The 20,079-nt window shown below is 38.3% G+C and overlaps 2 protein-coding genes across 2 annotated transcripts in view; one reads left to right on the forward strand and one right to left on the reverse strand.

Annotated features, from left to right (window-relative positions):
* The window catches only part of prdm6 (PR domain containing 6), a 126,759-nt gene that overhangs the window by 74,805 nt on the left and 31,875 nt on the right, over positions 1–20,079 (forward strand). Inside the window, exon 6 of the mRNA XM_084946562.1 lies at positions 11,399–11,523. Coding sequence (XP_084802688.1) covers positions 11,399–11,523 — 125 coding nt within the window. The remainder of the gene's footprint in view (positions 1–11,398; positions 11,524–20,079) is intronic.
* On the reverse strand, positions 300–6,003 carry LOC146376658 (GTPase IMAP family member 8-like). The gene is made up of 4 exons (XM_084946936.1): positions 5,919–6,003; positions 5,341–5,415; positions 4,671–4,724; positions 300–4,186 (listed from the first exon to the last, which is right to left on the reverse strand). The coding sequence occupies exons 3-4, from the start codon at positions 4,678–4,680 to the stop codon at positions 1,377–1,379; spliced, it is 2,820 nt and encodes a 939-aa protein (XP_084803062.1). The 5' UTR covers positions 4,681–4,724; positions 5,341–5,415; positions 5,919–6,003; the 3' UTR covers positions 300–1,376.

Below are 20,079 nucleotides of genomic sequence, written 5' to 3' on the forward strand. Positions count from 1 at the left end.
ACTGTGGAGTAAAAATATACAAGGACGCAGTAACCTGACCTACTGTAATGAAGAGCTGTAATGAAGAGCCAATCGGAGAAAAGTCTCAAACTGGACTCTCATGTTTATTTAGACTTTAGTTTGATTCCATTCACATAATTTATAATACAAGTCAATGCAAACTAAAGAATAGGTGGTCCTACAGGTCAGTCACCTTTTATTAGTTTATTTCAATATGTTCACTTTTGTAAAGATTTTTTTTTCTCAATCAGTCAAGCTTAATTTGTGTAGCATATTCTATTGAGATTTAAAGTGAAGATTTACATATGAATAATAAGCTGATAATAACAGACAACAAAACAAGCAACCAGAACATTTATAAGGAGTGTGCCAAAAAGAAGAGGTCAGTGTAATAACACACTGAAGTAAAGTTTGTATGTTTACAGTCAACAGAGCTGACACACATACATGTTCCGTCCTCGCCCTAGCTGTCCTTTGGTGCAGAGCTCTGCTAGAAACACCAGCTAAAAAGTAAAATCAATAATCACAAAGTGGTTTTCTGTGCAGCACCATTACTTATTTATTTTCACCTCTTTATGACCAATTTAACAAAGTGACAGGTAACAATCTCCAGCTGATTTGGCACTGCAGTGTAAGACATGCTTTCTCTGCCAGTGTGGTGATTGGACGATCTGATATCCTCGTGTTGGTGTTGTTCCCTCGTCATCATAAATAATGTTGTTCCAGGTTCAACATTGCAAGTGACCAATCACCTTCTCCTGAGGTCATCCACGACAAGGATGTAAAAACTTAAGGCGGTATTTTTCAAAGGCACAAAAGGGCGACGTCACAACAATGTGATTGGTCACTTGCAATGTTGAACATGGAACAACATTTATTATGATGATGTGGGAACAACACCAACACAAAGATATCAGATTGTCCATGGTGATTAATAACATGAATATAAGAGAAAATATAAGAAAATAAGAACAATATTTTTCAAAGCTGTTGTTGTAGTCTCTGCCTATTTTTGTACATAAATTTATCACTGGAGTCACAATTTTCAAGAATAAAAGGCTCCCTGTGAAATAAAAATAAATGTGCTTTGTCAGCAATTCTACATCTTCCTTTTCCAATCTGTCTTATAATAATACATATATATTAACAGAGTAAATGCTTTTAAATAAACTTCATTTGACCTGTGTCGAATGGCAAAAAAGAAATTAATCCAAAAATGTCTACAAAGTGAAACTTGCCATCCTGGCTCTCTTTTACAGCTACTCTGACCTGCATGTGAAAAACTCATTAGCTATGGTGATCACTTTATTTATACAGACTTTACATATAATACATCTAACACTGAAAAACTGAACAACACTGAAACACAAAACTTCTCATAAAATGCTACAAGCGCTATTTTGTGTGGCTTTCTTCACATGTTCCTGAATCCACTCATTTATCTCCTCTTGATGCGCTTTCTTCAGCTCATCAATTTGCTTGTTTAGTTGCTCTTTACTGTCAAAGTGCAAACTTAATAATTTTAGGTTAGTCATTTGAATTTGTTGTCTTTTCTGCAGCTTGTTGAAGTCTTTGTCATAGGCCTTTTTTCTCCTGAGCTGCCTTATCATGAAGTCATTTTGGTTTTGTTGACTCTGCCTCAAATCTTCTGTTTCATTTCTATGTTTTTCCATCTCAGCTGATATATCCTGGTTAAATCTCTGTCTGAATTCATTGCATTCTTCAGCTTGTTTTCTGGCCTCCTCTTCATGTTTCCTCATCATTTCTTCGACTTTCTTCCTATAGTTTTCTTCCAGTTGTCTTTCCTCTTGTCTTCTTTCGATTTCATATCTCTCTAGTTCCTGCATAGATTCCTCTCTGAGCTTTTTAAGTCGTCTCTGTTCCTCCCAAAATCTCTCTTCCTCCTCAAAAAATTGTTTATCCCACCATGCTCTTCTTTCCTCTTCCCAAGCCTTTCTTTCTTTTTGTATTATTTCTCTGTTCTGTAATAAAATGCCATCAGGAATCACTCGTCTTTGTATTTCTTTCTGCAGAGCTTCATCTTCTTTATCCCACTTATAAATTTGGTTCTTCTCCTCCAATTTTATAGCAGTCTCTTCTTCTTCTCTCTTTTTTCTTTCTCTATTCATATTTTGCTGCTGTTTCTTAATGCGACCCTCCATTTCTTTGGCTTCCTGGGCTTGGTTTGCTTTTATTTTTTCTTCAAATTTGGCTGTTAGGTGTGTTAACTTGTTCCTCTTCACTTGCATTTCCTCCTCATATTTTCTTTTAAGATCCCTCTTTTCACTCTCTATCTTTCTTGCTTTGTCTTTCATGATCTTCTGCATTTCCATCTGTATTGCTGCCTCTGCTTTTTGAAACATTTCTGAGGTGTAGTAGCCACCACCATTCTTCCTCACCATCAATTCAATTTTGGTCAGAAGCTGACTGACTTGAGAACGATTGTTATGATCATTGTTATTGAAGACATGGTATCGCCCTCCACAATCAGCTGACATTTTTTTTAGGAATCCTTCGCTGTCTTCTTTTATATAACTCTCAAATGTTTGACCTCGAAGATCATCTCCTCTGGTGAATATGACAATAATGAAATCCTTTGTCTTCTCACCAAAAAAGTTTTGGATGAGCTCCACGGTATCTTTTTCTTCCTTTGTAAAGCGACCAATCTGCACCACCAGTAAGAACACATGAGGTCCAGGAGCCAGTAAGCTGATACATTTAACAAGCTCTTGTTGAACTTCTTTAGTGGACAAAATCGTGTCAAACAAGCCGGGCGTGTCAACCACAACGACAGGGCGCCCATCAATCACTCCTGTTTCTTTCTGACAAACACTTGTCACAGACTTCAGACAGACTTTTGAATTAAAGCACTGTTTGCCCAGCATGGTGTTTCCAGTGGCACTCTTCCCAGAACCAGTTTTCCCAATCAGCACCATCCTGAGAGGCTCTCTGCTTTGCACCATCCTAATAGGTGGTGTCCAGTGATGTCTATAATTTTCTGGCTTTAAAAAGGATACATGTCTTGAAACTGGTTTCAGTGGAGGTTTTGGAAACATATCTTTTGTGAAGCTTCTGCAACCGACAGTTCTCATTGTTTCCACGGTACGCAACAAATCAGCGACTTGATGCGTATCCTGGATGTCAAAAACGATGTGTTGTTTACCGCAGCGCCTATAGAGCTCTTGGATGTCTTTGTTGTCCTTTAGAATCTTCTCCACTGCTGAAGACTGGTCAAGATTTGGATTTTCAACAATAAAAAGCAAGACAGTGAACTTATCGATCACACTCTTGAAAGTATTCTTGATGGCTTCCAGTTCTTTCTTGTCTTCATCAGTAGGATGGTCCAGTGGAAGGACCAGCATGAAGGCATGGACACCCTCAGGTTCACAGAGGATGACACACTTGTACGATTCATTCATCGCCGTCTCTTTAGGTTTTCCGTGCAAAGTAGGCAGCTCCAGCACAGAAACACGACGGCCACAAACCTCTGCCTGGTGTTTGGTCAACTCTGATGAGCTCTTAGATGGAATACATTTTCTTTGTCCCAGAATGGCATTAACAGCTGAAGTTTTCAAGCTTTCATTTCTCCCACACAGAATCAGGTTTAGAGGGGATTTTGTAGTTGTAGGCACCACAACGGGATCAGCGTCTTCAGTAAAAGTTAAATATCCCCTGTTATCACTTACTATTTTCTCCATTTGTTTCATCAGTTCTTGAAGATCGTGTTCAAGAAAATATTTTTCATCAAGCCTGATTTTGTGCTGTCTTTGTCTGCAGTCTTGGATGAGTTGGTTCACTGAGGAATTCCCTCGCCTGTCATTATGTGTTGTGATGACCAATGAGTGTTTAAAAGCATCTCGTCCAAAGAAACTCACGATGAACTTCATTTTTTGTCTATCGTCCTCAGTGAAATCCGTAGGATTCACTAGGAGCAGCAGAACATTTGGTCCAGGTTGGCAGTGTGCGATACACATTTTTATCTCATATCGCACTCTTTCTGCAGGCACAATGAAGATATTTGATGTTTTCAATAAAGTGAATGGAGTTCTCCTCCACTCTCCTTTAATTTCAGTAAACTGCTTGTTTGTCTTTTGATAAGGACAGTCATATTTTTCACTGATGAAAGTGCTCAGCGTTGTCTTATCGTCATTGTTTTTTCCAAGAATCACAATTCTGAGTTCAGATACTGTAAAAGACAAAAACAGAGGACAAAAAAAACAAAACAAAGGCATTACATATTGCTGCAATTTCATGACAGGAAATTATCAGCCCTTCTCTATTAATATCAAGATTAGAACAGGATTGATATTATCCCAGGAAAGAGTAATGCTTTGTGTGCTGCAGAATACACTATTGTAGATCATTTGTCTGCTCTTTATTCAATTTAATTCAATTTGATTTTATTGATTAGGCGCCAAATCAAAACAGTTGTCTCCTCAAGGAACTTCATATTATTAGGTAAAGAAAAGCCCAAGAATGACATGAACCTCTTGTCGTATTTTATGGTAACACAGGCCAAGGTTAGAGGTGTACATTTTCTCGATTTTCTCTCCAACTCACAGGTGTGTGTGTGTGTGTGTGTGTGTGTGTGTGTGTGTGTGTGTGAGCTGCCTTTATTCTTCTTTATGTGACCTATATTAATCTTGCACACAAACATCATCTGGACCTACCAGTTGCCATCCTGTGCAAACAAAACTCCACCACACAGAAGTTCAGTTCAGTGTCTGTTAAATTTGAAAAAATTTAATACAATTATGAAGAGTTCAGTTCAGATTAAAAGCAAAGTTAACTCATTGTTTCCTTAATGCAAGCAATATAGCTAAAATATTTATCTACTAGAAGCACAAATGTTCAGAAGTAAATGTTAGTATAAGGAGAAGAATTTGTTTCTCAAAGAAATCATAAACTATTTCATAAACAAATGTATTTAAGGATAAGATGTTCACGTGTTTAACCATTCAAGATTCTTTTGTGTGACAGTTGGAGGCTGGTGAATGTATAGAATTTAAACATAGATGTCGCCAAATATAGAATGGCATTATTCACCTGACCAGTATAGGAATAGTGAATAATAGTAGCCAAAGTATCAAGTACCATGCACCAAGCCATACTATAAAATACAATAAACATATAACTTAAACACATACATGAAATAATTCAAAATCATTGCACTCAATAAGTGCACGAGTATCAACATTTTTAGTTTCTGCAAACTTTAACTTGACAGAAACTGTGATAACAAACAAATATTTAATTTATAATGCAGACAAAAATTCCAAATTACAGCTTTCGTGCTGAATACTGATTTTGCTTTGCAAGGTAAAAATCTGCTGCACTTACCTGAGGCTGTGGTATATTTTACTGGAACATCATTCTGTCATATTTTTGGTTGAAGTCACCGTCATGTCGGTTTGTCTGTTTTTAAGGAAACCAGGATGAACATAGTATATGTTGAAAATAATGAAAAAACTTTTTTTCGATTAGAATTTTACTAAAGTTTCATGTTTGATAATGCTAAATTTGCAAATGTATTCAAAAATTTACAAATATGCGTAACATTTGTAAATAGTGCTTAAAGGTCTTACTAATCTATGAACTAACCCCACTGTAGAAATAGAATATAGACAGAAATACAAACTGGATTTAAAAATGTATTTTCCAGAGTTTTGTACATTTCTATTGGAAAATAATCATTACTTCTAAACATGCTAACAAAGACATCACCATAGACCTATGTAAGTTCTGTTTTGTTTTTGTCATTAAATATACAGCAGGTATTTATTTGACCCCACTTAAGCACTTTACCACACACTTTCTTTCCAGTTGTTGAAAGTTACAAATGACTAAACAAGATTTGGATTGCAGATATACACAAACAATATGCATTTAAACACACAGATGTTCTGTTTTATACTTACCAGATAGCAGATAGGAGAGCTGCTTCAAAATAGAATAATGTCAAGGAAGAGTTTGTGTGAGACCTAAACGGCAGGATACATGCACTGACAAACGCCTGCCAAATTCCAAAAAGTATGAAATGTTTTCATTGTTCAGCCTGACAACAGAAACCTGACACCCTGCCAGGGTTCCCATCAGCCGCTCAGTTTCAATTATGTTTACAGCAATACATTCTATTATCTAATACTTTACTGACACAGTATTATAAAGAGCCTTGGGTCAGGTGACTAAAACATCTTCCTGATAGATTCAAAAGTCCAATGCTAACGTGCAATTATGCTAACAGCTGTGACGGGGAACTGAAAAAATATGTAGTGAAAGTTGTAAACTTAACATGTCTACTGTATGTTATAAGAAAGTCTTGCCATTGAGCAGAAATCCTGAATAGACACTTATTTGGACATATGTTTTAAAGCATTATCTAAAATAACTTTAACTTGATCTTGGTCATGAAAATCTAAACACTTTGTGTGCAGAATTACCAGTCAAATCTAATTTCTACTGGGCATTATTCTTCTACCACCAGTGTTGCTCTTTCAGAAAAGTCATGTATAATTGAGCACCATGCCTGTCTCTTAAAATGTCTCTGTTTATGGTAATATATTGGGTTTAGCTAGATTCCCATCAGAAAAACTAGACTGAAGTGAAACTCCAACTTTAGGGCCCTCCCATTAAAAACACAGCAGAGTCTAAAATTACCTTAATGGGCTTGCATGGTGCAGGGCTGGAAAAACTGGTAATACTGATCCAAGCTAAGACACATCCACATTATCAAACTACACATTTAATAACCTTTATCTATTTTAAAAAAAAAGGTGTGTCAGGACATGAGTTCACTTCCCTGTTGAGTTCCTGGAGATGCTTTCAAATTATCCTCTTCTAAGACAAACAGGCTTTTATCTGAAAAGACTGATGAGGCAACAGAGCAGGATTCCTGCCTTCATGTTTGTGCTCGAGATTCTCGAGTTACAAGTCGGTCTTTGTCCCTTTAGACTCAGTCTGAAGTCATGACTTTATGACATTTTGTCGGCTCGAATGGTTTAACACGTTCAAGCAAATGTAGACACATTCGCACTCCTTGTGAGGTGTTGGAGTTGTGTGATTTATAATCCTGAACCGCGCACATGGACTGACATGTGTTATTATTGAAAACCTGATTATAAAGCTTTTACCTTTGCTTTCTATGAAAACAGACAACAGAAGAAGATCAGACGCTTGACGATGCTGCCCCACTGATCTGCCAGACGAATCGTTTTGAACTCTGTCGGCTGCTGTAAGGCAGCAGGGGTTTTTATTTTTCATACCGCAGCCTGTTGGGCGTGTTTGATTTATAACACAGCCCCACCTGAAAGTAGTGGCATGTGTTCAATACGCATGTTTTCAATACATACATTTGTTTTAATGCATACAAGCTTCTGCATGTTTGTGCACCCCTCTTTCTCCTTTTTTTCCTGGGAGGTCATTGGGTGTGTTTGATTTATAACCCGGTCCCTCCTAGCTGTGTTTTCACATGGATCCAAAAACACCTTACTCCTCTCACTGTGTGGAAAGAATTAATAAAACACACACATTCTTAAACGCAGATCTTCAGGACTTGTCTGGCTTCATTAACTCCTCTCTGACATTATAACACATTACAAGAGGGAAATGCCTCATTCCTGTTATCATAGTCATGAACATTTACATAAGCAGATCTTTTAGTACTCACATAACCTGGAAGGTCCATTTCAGTCCCTCAGTGTCAGTTGATAATAGCAATTATCTGCAATAGTTTGCCAGGACTTCACTGCAGACCACAGGTGTCGAACTCCAGGCCTCGAGGGCCGGTGTCCTGCAGGTTTTAGATGTTTCCTTGATCCAACACAGCTGATTTAAATGGCTAAATTACCTCCTCAACATGTCCTGAAGTTCTCCAGAGGCCTGGTAATGAACTGATCACGTGATTCAGGTGTGTTGACCCAGGGTGAAATCTAAAACCTGCAGGACACCGGCCCTCGAGGCCTGGAGTTCGACACCCCTGCTGTAGACAATGGGAAAGGTGTTGCAATATAAATAGAGTGCTGATCGACATCTGATTAACAGTCGCACTGTGTGTGCACTGTTAATAAACCGAAGTGAATTTAATTAGTGTAGTCCAGTGGTCCCCAACCCCCGGGCCTCGGACCGGTACCGGTCCGTGAGTCGTTTGGTACCGGGCCGCGAGAGTTGAGGCTCAGGTGTGAAATGTATGGTTTTCAGGGTTTTTATCGGTTTTCAGCGTTATTTTGTTATCGTTTTTATCGTTTACTCAGTTTTCCTTGGTCTTTTCACGTGTGTTATGAATAAATTTTCTTTTTTTCGGTACCGGTACTAGTTTTATTTTGTTGTATTTATCCGCGACACCTTAAAGGCCGGTCCATGAAAATATTGTCGGGCATAAACCGGTCCGTTTAAAGAGATTTATGGTGCTTCTGTTTTCTGTTATTTTTGTCTCCCCCAATGTTAAGTGCAAATGTAACTTATGTTTCTGTATTTCTAAGTCCTCCTTTTAATTTGTTTGTCTCTATGTTTGATTTTTACATTTTCTTCCATTTCCTCCCTTTTAATATGTTAGTTTTATGTGTCGTAACTTAATTAATTAAGCATAATGTCACTGGCTGACTCCCACCTCCCTCTCCTGCCTGTCTGATTTTGCTTTGTATCATCTTTAACTTTTGTGTGTGTGTTTTTCTGCTTTAATGTTTGTCCTCCTTAAATTCTCCAACTCTCATTGTTTGTTCAACCCTTTCTTCCCCAGAGAGTCACTTGACCAGAAAAAATAAAGTTGTCTAAATTCTGATTGTGAGTATCTTTCTATAGATACTTTCAGGAGAACTGATGTCTCCTTGAAGATACAAAATCAATCTAAAATGAATCAATACATTATTAGTATTGAGTGTATATTGGATGAGCAGGTTCAGTGTTGAGGTGTTTTTGAAACATCAAGTCAAATTTTATTAATTGAACATTTCTTATACTGAGGAACTTGGTGCACTTCGAATGGAAATTTAAAAAAAAAAAAAAGGAGTTATGGTTTGTATTAAATGTAATTTGATTTCACTTTAAGTGGTTGTCACAAGCTGTTTGCACAGACTAAGTTTTCTGGCTCAAAGGCACTTTGGCAAAAAAAAACCAAAAAAACAAGGGAGTCGTGAGGGAGTTGAGCCTGTGACCTCTGTTACAATCTGGTCTGTCTGACACTGTACGGCCCCAGTGGGAGAAAAACATGTGGGAAAGTGTTTTAAAATAGTCTGGGTATGAAAATGTGGTTTTGAATGTGGATTTCGCTCATGTTGTTACAAAGATGTTTTTGGGTGGATGAGGTGTTTGTTTTAGCGGTGGTGTGACCCGGGAACCGACAGCCCAGCGGCTGCATGTTTGAACAATATAATGGTGATTAGTTGGTCTGAACAGAGTGAGAGACACCAGATATTTCCCATAAATCATTTGGATTTGGTCCGATGTGAAATTAAGCTGTTATCAGATGGGAAGCTTTTGTAAAATCAGACCTGGAAAGAGTCACCAACCACCTCACGCCATCTTGTTTCCAGGACTGTTTTTATCCGAAGTAGGGTTTAAGGACAGTTTGTTCAACATTTTCATCAAAGTTGTTATCCACACATGTATAAATCAGGCATGCGCTTATCTTCGACGTCTTTTCTTTATTGTTTTAGAGAGCTTTGGTGCTGCTTCACTTCTAGGTAAAGAGTAAAATTACATGGCTCCTTGCAGGGAAAAAGTTATTTCCTTCCAGAAGTCCAGCGGTCTGTACCTATCAAAAAAATATATGTTAAAGATGTGCTTTACACTTAATGGTCTGTGGCTGTCTCTGTATGTTTTTATATATAAACCTCTGCAGTCTATATAAACCTCTCCTCAGGGTGGGTTCCTCTTAGCCAGGTACATACAATGGCCTTCACTCTCCAGAGTCAGCACACAGTTAATGCTAGAGTCACACCAGTGCTTGAAGACTTCTGCACAACCAAAGTTATGGAAAGGTCTGCGACCACATCTTTAAAGATACTTTGGTGTGTCAAGGTGGTGATAAACTGTGATAAGACAGCATCAGTCTGCTATCACGTTGTGACTACATGTGGTCAAGTTGGCAGTTACGTCCAATCTGTTTGTGATGATATTGTGATTAACCAGGAAAAATGACAAACCTGTTGCTGTCCACACACAGAAATTTACTCTGAATGATCACATTCGGATTCCAGCCACGTTTTAAGGCAGAAATCTAAACATTCCGCCATAAATATACTGATGTTGCTTTTGCAAGAAGTCATGGATTTAACTGCACCCTTTGTGGAAACCTGTGTTCAGCAACCTATAGGACGTTGGAGGTCGCTTGAGTCCCATATTGCAAAGAGACACACTGCAGATAAGCTGCGCTCTATGGTGCAGATGAACACGTATAGATTGAAAAAAATCTTTGCACTGATTGCTGGCAATGTTAAAATTATATTAATTTAAAAAAATCAGTGAATAAAAAGTCTGTAGAAACAATACTCAGCTTGAGAAAAATGATGAGACACCTCAGACTTGACTCGAAGTAAACAGCAATAGGTGAGTCTTTGTGGACTTTGTGTAATTGCAGACTATTCCAGAGGCTTTGGCAATAACAGAAAGCCTGCACGCCTTTAGTTTTTTATGTGAGGTTGGGACAGAGAGGAGCTGCTGGGAGGACAACCTCAGTGACCTGATCTGTAACCTGTAGGGCGCCGATCCACAGAGGGATAGATTAACATTAATGCTTTTCACTTTTGTTCAGCATTATTACAGTTTTTTGTGTGCTTGTTTTTTTTTTTTTTAACTGAACCACTGTTGACCTCTATATTCTAATGCATAATGTGGATATCTGTGTTCATTTGCATATAGTTTGGTGTGTTTTTTGTGTGTTCATAACTTTAAAGTTTTTATAGTTTTATTTGTTCAAAGGTAGTTATTTTTTTAAATTGTAATTTTCTTGCAAAGCTCAATTATATATATTTGAAACATCACACTTTATCCACAAATCAGTTCTCAGGTTTGCCAATGAATGAAGCTGTTTATATATCAAAATGGTTACATTTATCAATTTAGTGTTTATTTCTTAACTTCAATTCAGCTAGAGAATATTTTGGATTTCCTTCAGCTCTTCTCCGGTAAAACACCTTATTTTTTCAGGAGGAATGCCTGAATTATGTTTCAGCGGGAAATCTTCCTTTTAACACCATTCCGTATCCATCCACTCCCTGCAACTCCCATGAAATGTCACTACACGTTGGGATAAATAAATAAATAAACTGCACTAAATGTCTACCCAGTATTGTAATTTAAAAGGGACAAGACCTCATCAAATGTCCATACATGACCAGAGAGAGTGGTGAAGTTTACTTTTGATGCACTTTTCAAACTAAAAATGCCTGTGTCTGTATTGTAGATCCTGCATCTTCTACAGAGCATGTATGGATATCCCCAGAGGAACAGAGCTGCTGGTTTGGTACAACGACTCCTACACCTCGTTCTTCGGTATCCCGCTGCAGTGCATCGCCCAGGATGAAAACTGTGAGAAAATGTCTCAATAATCTAAGTTGACCTGTCTAGTGTATGTATATGTACATATACGTATAGTGAGATTCATAAACATTTTTTAAAATAAGCCTTAAATTTAGGCAAACGAAACAAAAAGACATTTACTGAATGTGTTTTTCTGTCCAAACTTTGTTAGGTCACACCTTCCAAGTTTGTTGAAGTACAACATTATTTACATAGTTAAGAAAATGTGTTTAAAGGTCATCTGTTAGGAGGCAATAGGTTCACCTTCTTCAGCTGCCCTATGTTAAACTGAAGCACTAAAAATGGACTCAGATGTAAACTTGACTATGATATCTAAATGTCTGACACGTCCGAACATAAGCCATATCTCTGCCCTGAAAACTGGCCTGCCTGCATTTAAAATCAGCTGTTTTCTTTGGCCATTCCTCAACTTTTATTACTGACAGTATTTAAACTGGAGGAAATATTTTGGCCTGCCACAAAAACAATGATACAAATGCATTTTCTTTAAAACAAAGAAAGAAAGAAAGAAAGAAAAAACGGGATTTATTTGTCTGAAAAACCAAGCCAGCCAAAACAGGACTGGGGCAGGTCTTTTATTTGCTAAAATGTGGCCACACTGTGGGTTAGTGTTGACACACTTGCCTATTTTCCTGTCCTTAAGTCAAATGAAACTAAGGATGTTTTCCATCAAGACTTCTCATTGTTTTCTTCTTTGAAAACCCACATGTTTCTAAAGCTCTCTCTACTCCAGAGCAGGTTAGGTTCAACGAACAGTGTGTAGGGACGGTACCTTGCTCAGGGGTACCTCAGGGTAGCCGTTCAGTGGAGTCGAACCCACGACCTTCCGATCATGGGGCAACCACTCTACCTACTGAGCCGTGGGTGCAGATCAGTCAGAGCCCCTGCCCTGAGGGATAGCTCAGGGCAGGGGCTCTGACTGATCTGCACCTACGCAACAACTACTTCAAACCACTTGGCGAGTAGCAGTGAAACTGAGAAAAGTGGAAGAGTGGTCTCCCAAAATGGAGGGTGTTTGCCTTCAGAGTAAAGGTTATATATTGTAATTTAAATATCCTTGTTGTCCAAATCTTGTGTTTTTAGCAGCAGCAGAACACCATTTTATCAAAAGTTCACCTCTCCTCCATGAGATAAGAAAACACTGTGAGGATTTTTTGCACAAAAACAACAGCAACTGCATTCTTTTGCTATACTGGAAACCAGGCTTTAGTATGAATGAAAAATGAGAACCAGGACCAGTTGAGAACCTGTTCCACATAGTCCACTCTTTCATAATTGTCTGTCTCCAAGCTTATCAGTGTCTTTTATCAGTGTAGGCGTTTCCCTGAACGCTGAACATTGAAAAACAATGACGTTAAACTCATACCAAAGGAGCTGTTGCACACCTTTTCAGGATTTTTTTTTTTTATGTTAGAACTGTGAAAAATCCCCTCTCCCTGACAGTGTTATGAAGAAATCCTTACCATCCATTTTTATAGGTTTTATTCACTCAAAGCACAGGTGCATGTATTAATATTATCGCCATATTATCAGGAAAAAGCATAAATATTGTTACAGTATTGGGTTTTTGTCATCGTTTCAGTATCTTTTGGATCATTCCCCCTGTAGGCGCTTTAGTATTTAGCTTTAACCTTGTGTCTTTGATAACTCTTTCCTTTTTTCTTACTATTTGTTTGTCTTAGTTTCCTTGTCTTCTTTTATTTCCACTTCCTGTTTTATTTTGGTAATGGCCTTTTCTTGTTTGCCTCTCTTTGCTTTAGTTCCCGTCAGTACATAAGTGTTTGTTTTGGCCTGTGATCATTAGTTTTGTTTGTTACACCTGCCTCTTATGTAGACACTTGTGTCTATCCTTTTGAACTCATTGGAACAGATGTTTATCAAGAAGGTAACAGTGACTCAGATCCTTTACTGTATGCAAGAGTCATGCTTACTGGTATGTAGTTAGTCCACAAATGCCCATTGTGGGCCAGGAAAAACCCTGCTGAATCATATTCAAGCCTCGTTTCTGTTTCTACAGATCTACTTTTGCTACAAACGCACAAAACTGCTCAGGAATCAATACAAGAATTGATCAAAAAGCAAAATCGACGATTATAATAAAGTCAAGAAAAACTTCAACACCCATCCTCATTTTATAGGTGCTTTTTTTGGGCAAATACTAGCCAGTTATTTCATGCATTTTACTAAAATACTTAAAAGGTTTCATGTCTGAGTTTTGATTAAATTAGGGGAAATTAAAAATAATGCATAGGCAGCTTAAGTCTTTGTAAACACAAGTAATTCAACTGTCTGCGTTTGCAGTTTGCTGCCACAGTCCCGCCATGATGAACGATGGCATGTAAAAGACTTGTTCCATCTGTAAAACCAGTTTGTGGCCAAACGTCTCTAATTTGCAATCAACAGCACGATCTCATTTCACTGCGACTCTGTGAAAGACGAGCCTCTAATTCAATTCAATTCAATTTAGATTCCACAGATTAAAAATCTTTTTTCATGTTTGGTTTTTTGGAGGGTTTTTTGGTCAAAGTTTGTTTTTATCCCCCTGCAGGGGCTTGCTCTGTCAAATCCACAGGAGAAAAAAATGTTTAAATGGAACAGATATAAACAGGCTGACTGAGCAGAAAACTGGAGGAGATGTAAACAAAAACAAATTAGTGACAGAGAAAAAGAGAGAATGGATAGAGAAGAGACAGAGGGGGGAGAAAGAAAGAAACTAAAGACAGAAGACTGGGGAGAGGAGGGACAGAGACAAATACAAAGCACTGATTGACAGAGAGAAATAAAGACACAACAAAAACCATTATCCCCGTGGTTTGAAGGAGGAATTGTGCACTGAAGATATGAACGTTTCATCCCACTTTGTGAACAACTGAGTGAAAAATGTGAAGTGGATTTTAGGCTCATGGACATCCACGAGCCTGACTGTTGTTCTTTTTATGACTATGTGGACTAGTTCGTGGAGAATTTTCAAGCAGACCCCACTCCACCGTCAGGTCTCCAGCTTTTCGTGTCTGCAACCGAGTAACGCAGGCTTTAGGGAGCCTCAGCCAAACAACCTGACTTTTATTGTTCTGGCCATCTGTTCAGGCTGGTCTTTTAAATCAGTTCTGATAATATATAAGACATTTTAACAAATACATAGAGAAGTTTAAGCCTGATTGGTAGGCGAAGGCAGTGTTGCCAACTCCTCGGGAAGGAAAATCGCTATTGGCTGTCCTAAAAGTCACTAGAAGTCACAAAATGATGTCATCACCTAATTTGCATAATTGGTCATGCTTATGTAATTGTAACTGACGCTTTAGGAGAGAGAGAAATAACATCGTGGAAGAGACATAAAGCCAGTAAAGAACACCCTAAATGTATTTCGAATATATTTAGAACTAAAATTAAATTTCTTTCAGCAATTATTTTTTTAATGTTACAATTCCAACCCTCCCCCTTTATCCAGGCTTGGTACTGGCAAAAGTGACCCAAAATAGGCACTCTTTGTGTGTGTGTGTGTGTGTGTGTGTGTGTGTGTGTGTGTGTGTGTGTGTGTGTTTAAGTAGTTTTAAACCTTGTGATCCACAAAAAGTAACAGTAAAAGAAGAATATTTTTAACTATAACATTATTAACAAACTGCTCACAGTAGCACCCTCTGCTTGTTGACAGTAAGAGCGATACGTGCTTTCACGTCAAAAGTCATAAGTCTCCAATAACACCAGAAAAAGTTGCCAGATTTGTCGCTAGTCGCTTTTTAGACAAAAAAGTCGCTAAGAGGGTCTGAAAACTCGCTAAATATAGTGACAAAGTCGCTAAGTTGGCAACACTGGGCGAAGTGAGTTGGAGAAGGAAGCCAGAGGAGAATTATGCATGTATGGATTTTACATATAAGAAAATTTGTCTTGTTCCAAAAAATTCTGATTTTCATTAAATATTAAATAAAAATAATATGAATACTGAAAGAAAATGGGATTCATTTATGAGAAACATGTATTAGTTTTAGGACAACAAAAACAGTGTGAACTGAAAACATTATTTCCAAGGTTGTTTCAGACTCATATTTCTCATTAATTTATTCACATGATGCCCTCAGATTTATGAAATGAGTTAAATTCAAAAGCCCTGCAAAAGACATGGTGTTATTTGTTCAGGTTTTATTGAAATAGTATCAGATTTAGAGATGAGGTGTTAATTCAGCTCTATGAACAGTCTGAAAAACACAGTCAGCAACGTTGTTAAATTGTGTTATACAGAAATATGTATATTTAAAACAAATCCTCTTCCGTGTTCACGGTTTGACATGGACCATTTACTGTCAGCATTTACGGGATGACAACTGAGACCTTTGAATGGTTTCTATTCATGTGAAGGCATCTGGTCCTCAACAGTCCAGATGTACCAAACACACATTCATACACACACATACACACCCTGGCATCGCACAAACAAATACCGGAGGATTTGCTTTTGTTCCACCCTGCAATGAAAAAAGTTTGTTCACATGAAAATGAAATGAAATTAGATTAAGCTTCTTTTGTACAAACATGAAAAGCAGCAGTTCTGCTCCAAATTAAAGACATTTTGCTTCTAACTGCATTGGAGCAGTTAGTTTCTGTGGCATTGTTATCTTGTTAATTGTACCCACAAAGGATGACTGTGACGTCAAAACACTGCACTGGAGACAGTAGGCTGTCCTCAGTGGAACAGACATTTAAAGTTTTGACCTTTATTAGTGCTCCAAAGGCTGCCTGAACACAATAAGACTGGGAAATGTCCAGTGTAGTCACATTATCCTGCAGCCCTATCTGCTGTGTTTGGGTACAATAGTGTTCAAACTCTTAAAAGTGGTGACATATAAGGACATCCCCTCTTATTGATGTAATACATATCAAAGAGCAGGAAAAAAAACTGTCTAAAACGGTTTAGAGCAATCTGAGTTGACTGACTCATACATACTCTGTCCTCGTTATCAGTGTTGGGCTCATTGCTACAAAACAAGTCTTGGATTAGACACTACTTGTTACTTTTCCTGAAACCAGTGCAGCATGTTACTTAATTATGTGTTAGAGAAAGAACCCATTATGTTACTTTCGTGCTATTCCATAACATGACCTGAAATGCACTGCCACACAATTATCAGGTCGTTATATAAACCTGAGGCTACAGTAGGACACACGTACAGTCGTTCTGTTGCTGTTTCCGTATGAACATAAAACCAACAAAAATGCAAAGCTGACAACAATCCAAAGAGACTTCAAACCGATCTTCCACAGTGACTCTACTTTCAAAGCATGCACAGGCAGAATTGGAGGCTACACGCTGCAAGCCTGGCTGCTCATCACTGCCTTATTTACCTGCTGAAGATCAGGCTCTGGACTGGTCGGCATACACTCAGCTATAACATCACTCTGGGTTCTTGGCTAGCTCTTTGCTAGCATGCTATCTGTGCAAATTCTTGCAGAGAGCCAGTGTTGTGTTAGCAGTATAATGTAGTTATTTCTGTCCTAATTTTACTATTACGCACTTATTCTTTCATGTAGTAAAAATAAAAATGATGTCCATATCCCCTCTCCTCAAAAAAGCGGCACACTGATCCACTGTTTTCCTCCTCCCTGCACACAAACTGAAATCAGCTGTTTGTAGGTGAAGTGTGCAGGAAGGAAAATGCATGTGATGTTTTTTTCTTTCATTATTTCCAGCTGCAGTGCAGATAACTGAAGACCCTTTGTAAACCAAGTAATAACATAATTTTAATTTCTGAATTTAGTATATTAACTGCATTTTTGTGCATTCTTGTTACGTTGCAATGCGTTACACGTGCTACTGATCACTATTTGGAACTCTGTCCATGTTAAATATGAGCATTCACCACAGTATGTAACAGTAGTACAGAAAATAAATAAAAACATCATAGGACCCCTTAAAGTAAAGTCATATACACAAAGGCAAACAACAAACAACAAGAAACACGCACATAACATTAACAGTCACATTAAAGATGAATCAAGATCCAAACCACACAACAAAGAAAACACACACACCCCATGGTTGTTTACTCATACATGTTCCATCCAATCACAGCCTGTCGGCTTGACGCTCCACAGCAACATATGCACCAGCAGACGAGGAAACATCTCAGAAAGACTCTGCTTTATCTTTCTTTTCTTTGCTCCTGCTCTTTATTTAGTTTTGTCAACTTCCCTTTATCCTCTAGAACTGTGAGAAATGATGGGAAAAAACAGGAAAATGGATGAAATTAGAGGGAAAGTGGAGGAGTCAAAGAGGCAAAAGATTGAAGAAAAGAAAGGAGAGGGTAGAATGATTTTGATTTTGTCCACCTCTGCAGTAAACTCCTCCGTACTTCTCTTCTTTATGTGACGTATTATTATTACCAGTCTTATAATTGCCTCCATTGATTTTATGAAACTTTATAATCGCTGTAACGTTATGGTTATTGATTACCCAGCAAAGATTTGGCAACATAATCAGAACTGTACTTCATTCCTGTAAAGAGAGGAAGACACTCTGAGACGAACGGTGGCCTCTCAAGAGTCAAACTTCCTGCTAATTCAGTATGATTGAAATGTACAAGACTGAAGCATATTCTTATTATTTTTAACTTATTTCATGTAAATCCATGGATGTTGGTCTCTCATGACACCCTAATGAAGTCAAGTAGCCTGCCAGAGGTCATTTTGTAGGGCTGTAACAGTGCTCCGCCTGTTCCTCCTTGCACAAAGGAACAGATAACCGTCCTTCTGCTGAGATGATTCAATTCTATGGCCCTGTCCAACTATCCACATGTTGACAGTCCATCTCCTGGTATCTCCTCATTCTGTAGACTATGCTGGGAGACATAACATATCTTCTTGTGGCAGCACGTGTGGTTACCCTGGAGGAGCTTAACTATTGGAGGTCCTGAATGGCCTCCAGTCACTGTCTCATGTTACCAGTCATGAGAAGGACACTGATTAAAAAACAAAACCAGAGAAAAGTCAGTTGAGACGGATAAGGAGAGGGCAATGGTCCGTGGAGTGCAATCCTTCTCAGATGCCTCGCAGATAGCAGGCAGCCTGTCCCCAAACAATGACAGTCGGACTCAGACTTGACTGTATTTACACTCAAATACATTGGTGAAAGTTTCCAAATAATTGTCCTTCCACTGATTAATACAGACAGATTGACTGCAATTTGTTGGCAATCCTCCTAAGTCTTGACACTATGCTGAGAGACACAGCATACCTACTTACAATGGCACATATGACGTTGGTTGTAATTATGCCGTCCTGGAGGCGCTGGACAACTTGGACAATCTAATTGGTCTGCAGGAAGTGAAACTCTTGTGATCAAAATAAAGAGTCCTTTCATAGTTTGATCACAATAAACAATGGTTGCTCAGTGTTTTTACTTTTTTTTGTTGTTGTTGTTGCCAACTACCAAGAGCAAGTAGTTCTGGTAACCCGAAGGTTGATCGTGGAACAACCTTAACGTATGGTAATTGGATAGGCCCTTGGTGGGAGGGATATTGTCTCCAAACAATTGGGGTCTTACTTGGAGTGACTGCAATCCATCTCAAATAGACTGGTGAAGGTTTGCAAAATAAGGTGGTCTAATTTGTTATTTTATAAATATGAACACATCAGTTCATCCTTTAATAGAGCAACTATATCACTGTTAAGCACCATAGTTCCACAAATAGATTGCATTTACATTTACAAACAGATAACACCAACTCCTTTGACAGATGAGTCTCGTGATTTTTTTTTTTTTTTGGGGGGAGGGGGGGAGTTTTGATTTTTGGGGAACTTCTAGATATAATACATTTTGATGGCTGTAACATATATATTGTAAAACTGAATGACAAAGAGAGAGATACAAAAAGGGAAAAGAGGACAGGATGAGGAGAGGGCCTCAGATGATTCTCGTAATGAAGATGACATGGAAAAATGTTTGAATGAATACACAGAACTGATGGATAGGCAGACAATACAGAGGAGGATGAAACTCCAAGTTTAGGTGTCAGAAGTTGCTTTTAAAACTCTGTTCTGTGCGATGAAGACCAGCATCTCCTCCATTTGTATCTTTATGAGGGGCATGTAGGAGAGAACACACCCCTCATAAAGAAAGAAAATACAAACTCTGCAATGTTGCCAGCTGCATCTGCATAATTCTCTCATTTTGATGATGCATTTCATACGCAATCCAAACCGTATTGACCTGCATTTTTTGTATATGCAATGTTGGTTGCAAAATGAATTAAGTGTGGGCGAGCGGCGTATAACACGGGCGTCAATAACACCGTCGGGCAACTTACAAATGGTGTAATTATCTCCTCATCAGGTTATTAGAGGATCAATCGAGCCTGGTGGCCTGATGGCAGAGGTGAGCTGATGAGGGATGGAAAATGGTTATGACGACTGAAGCAGCAGATCTCAGAGAGAGGGGTGTTTACTCATGTAAAATGATGCAATCGAAATGATGTGAAGAAATTCAGAAAAACTAAGAAAGCCAGAAGTGTTGTTTATGCATTAGTGCGTGGGTAGAGAAGGAAAAATGTACCC

This window comes from Perissodus microlepis, chromosome 12 (assembly GCF_051167445.1).
Source record: "Perissodus microlepis isolate ML-2025 ecotype Zambia chromosome 12, ASM5116744v1, whole genome shotgun sequence".
NCBI lineage: Eukaryota > Metazoa > Chordata > Actinopteri > Cichliformes > Cichlidae > Perissodus > Perissodus microlepis.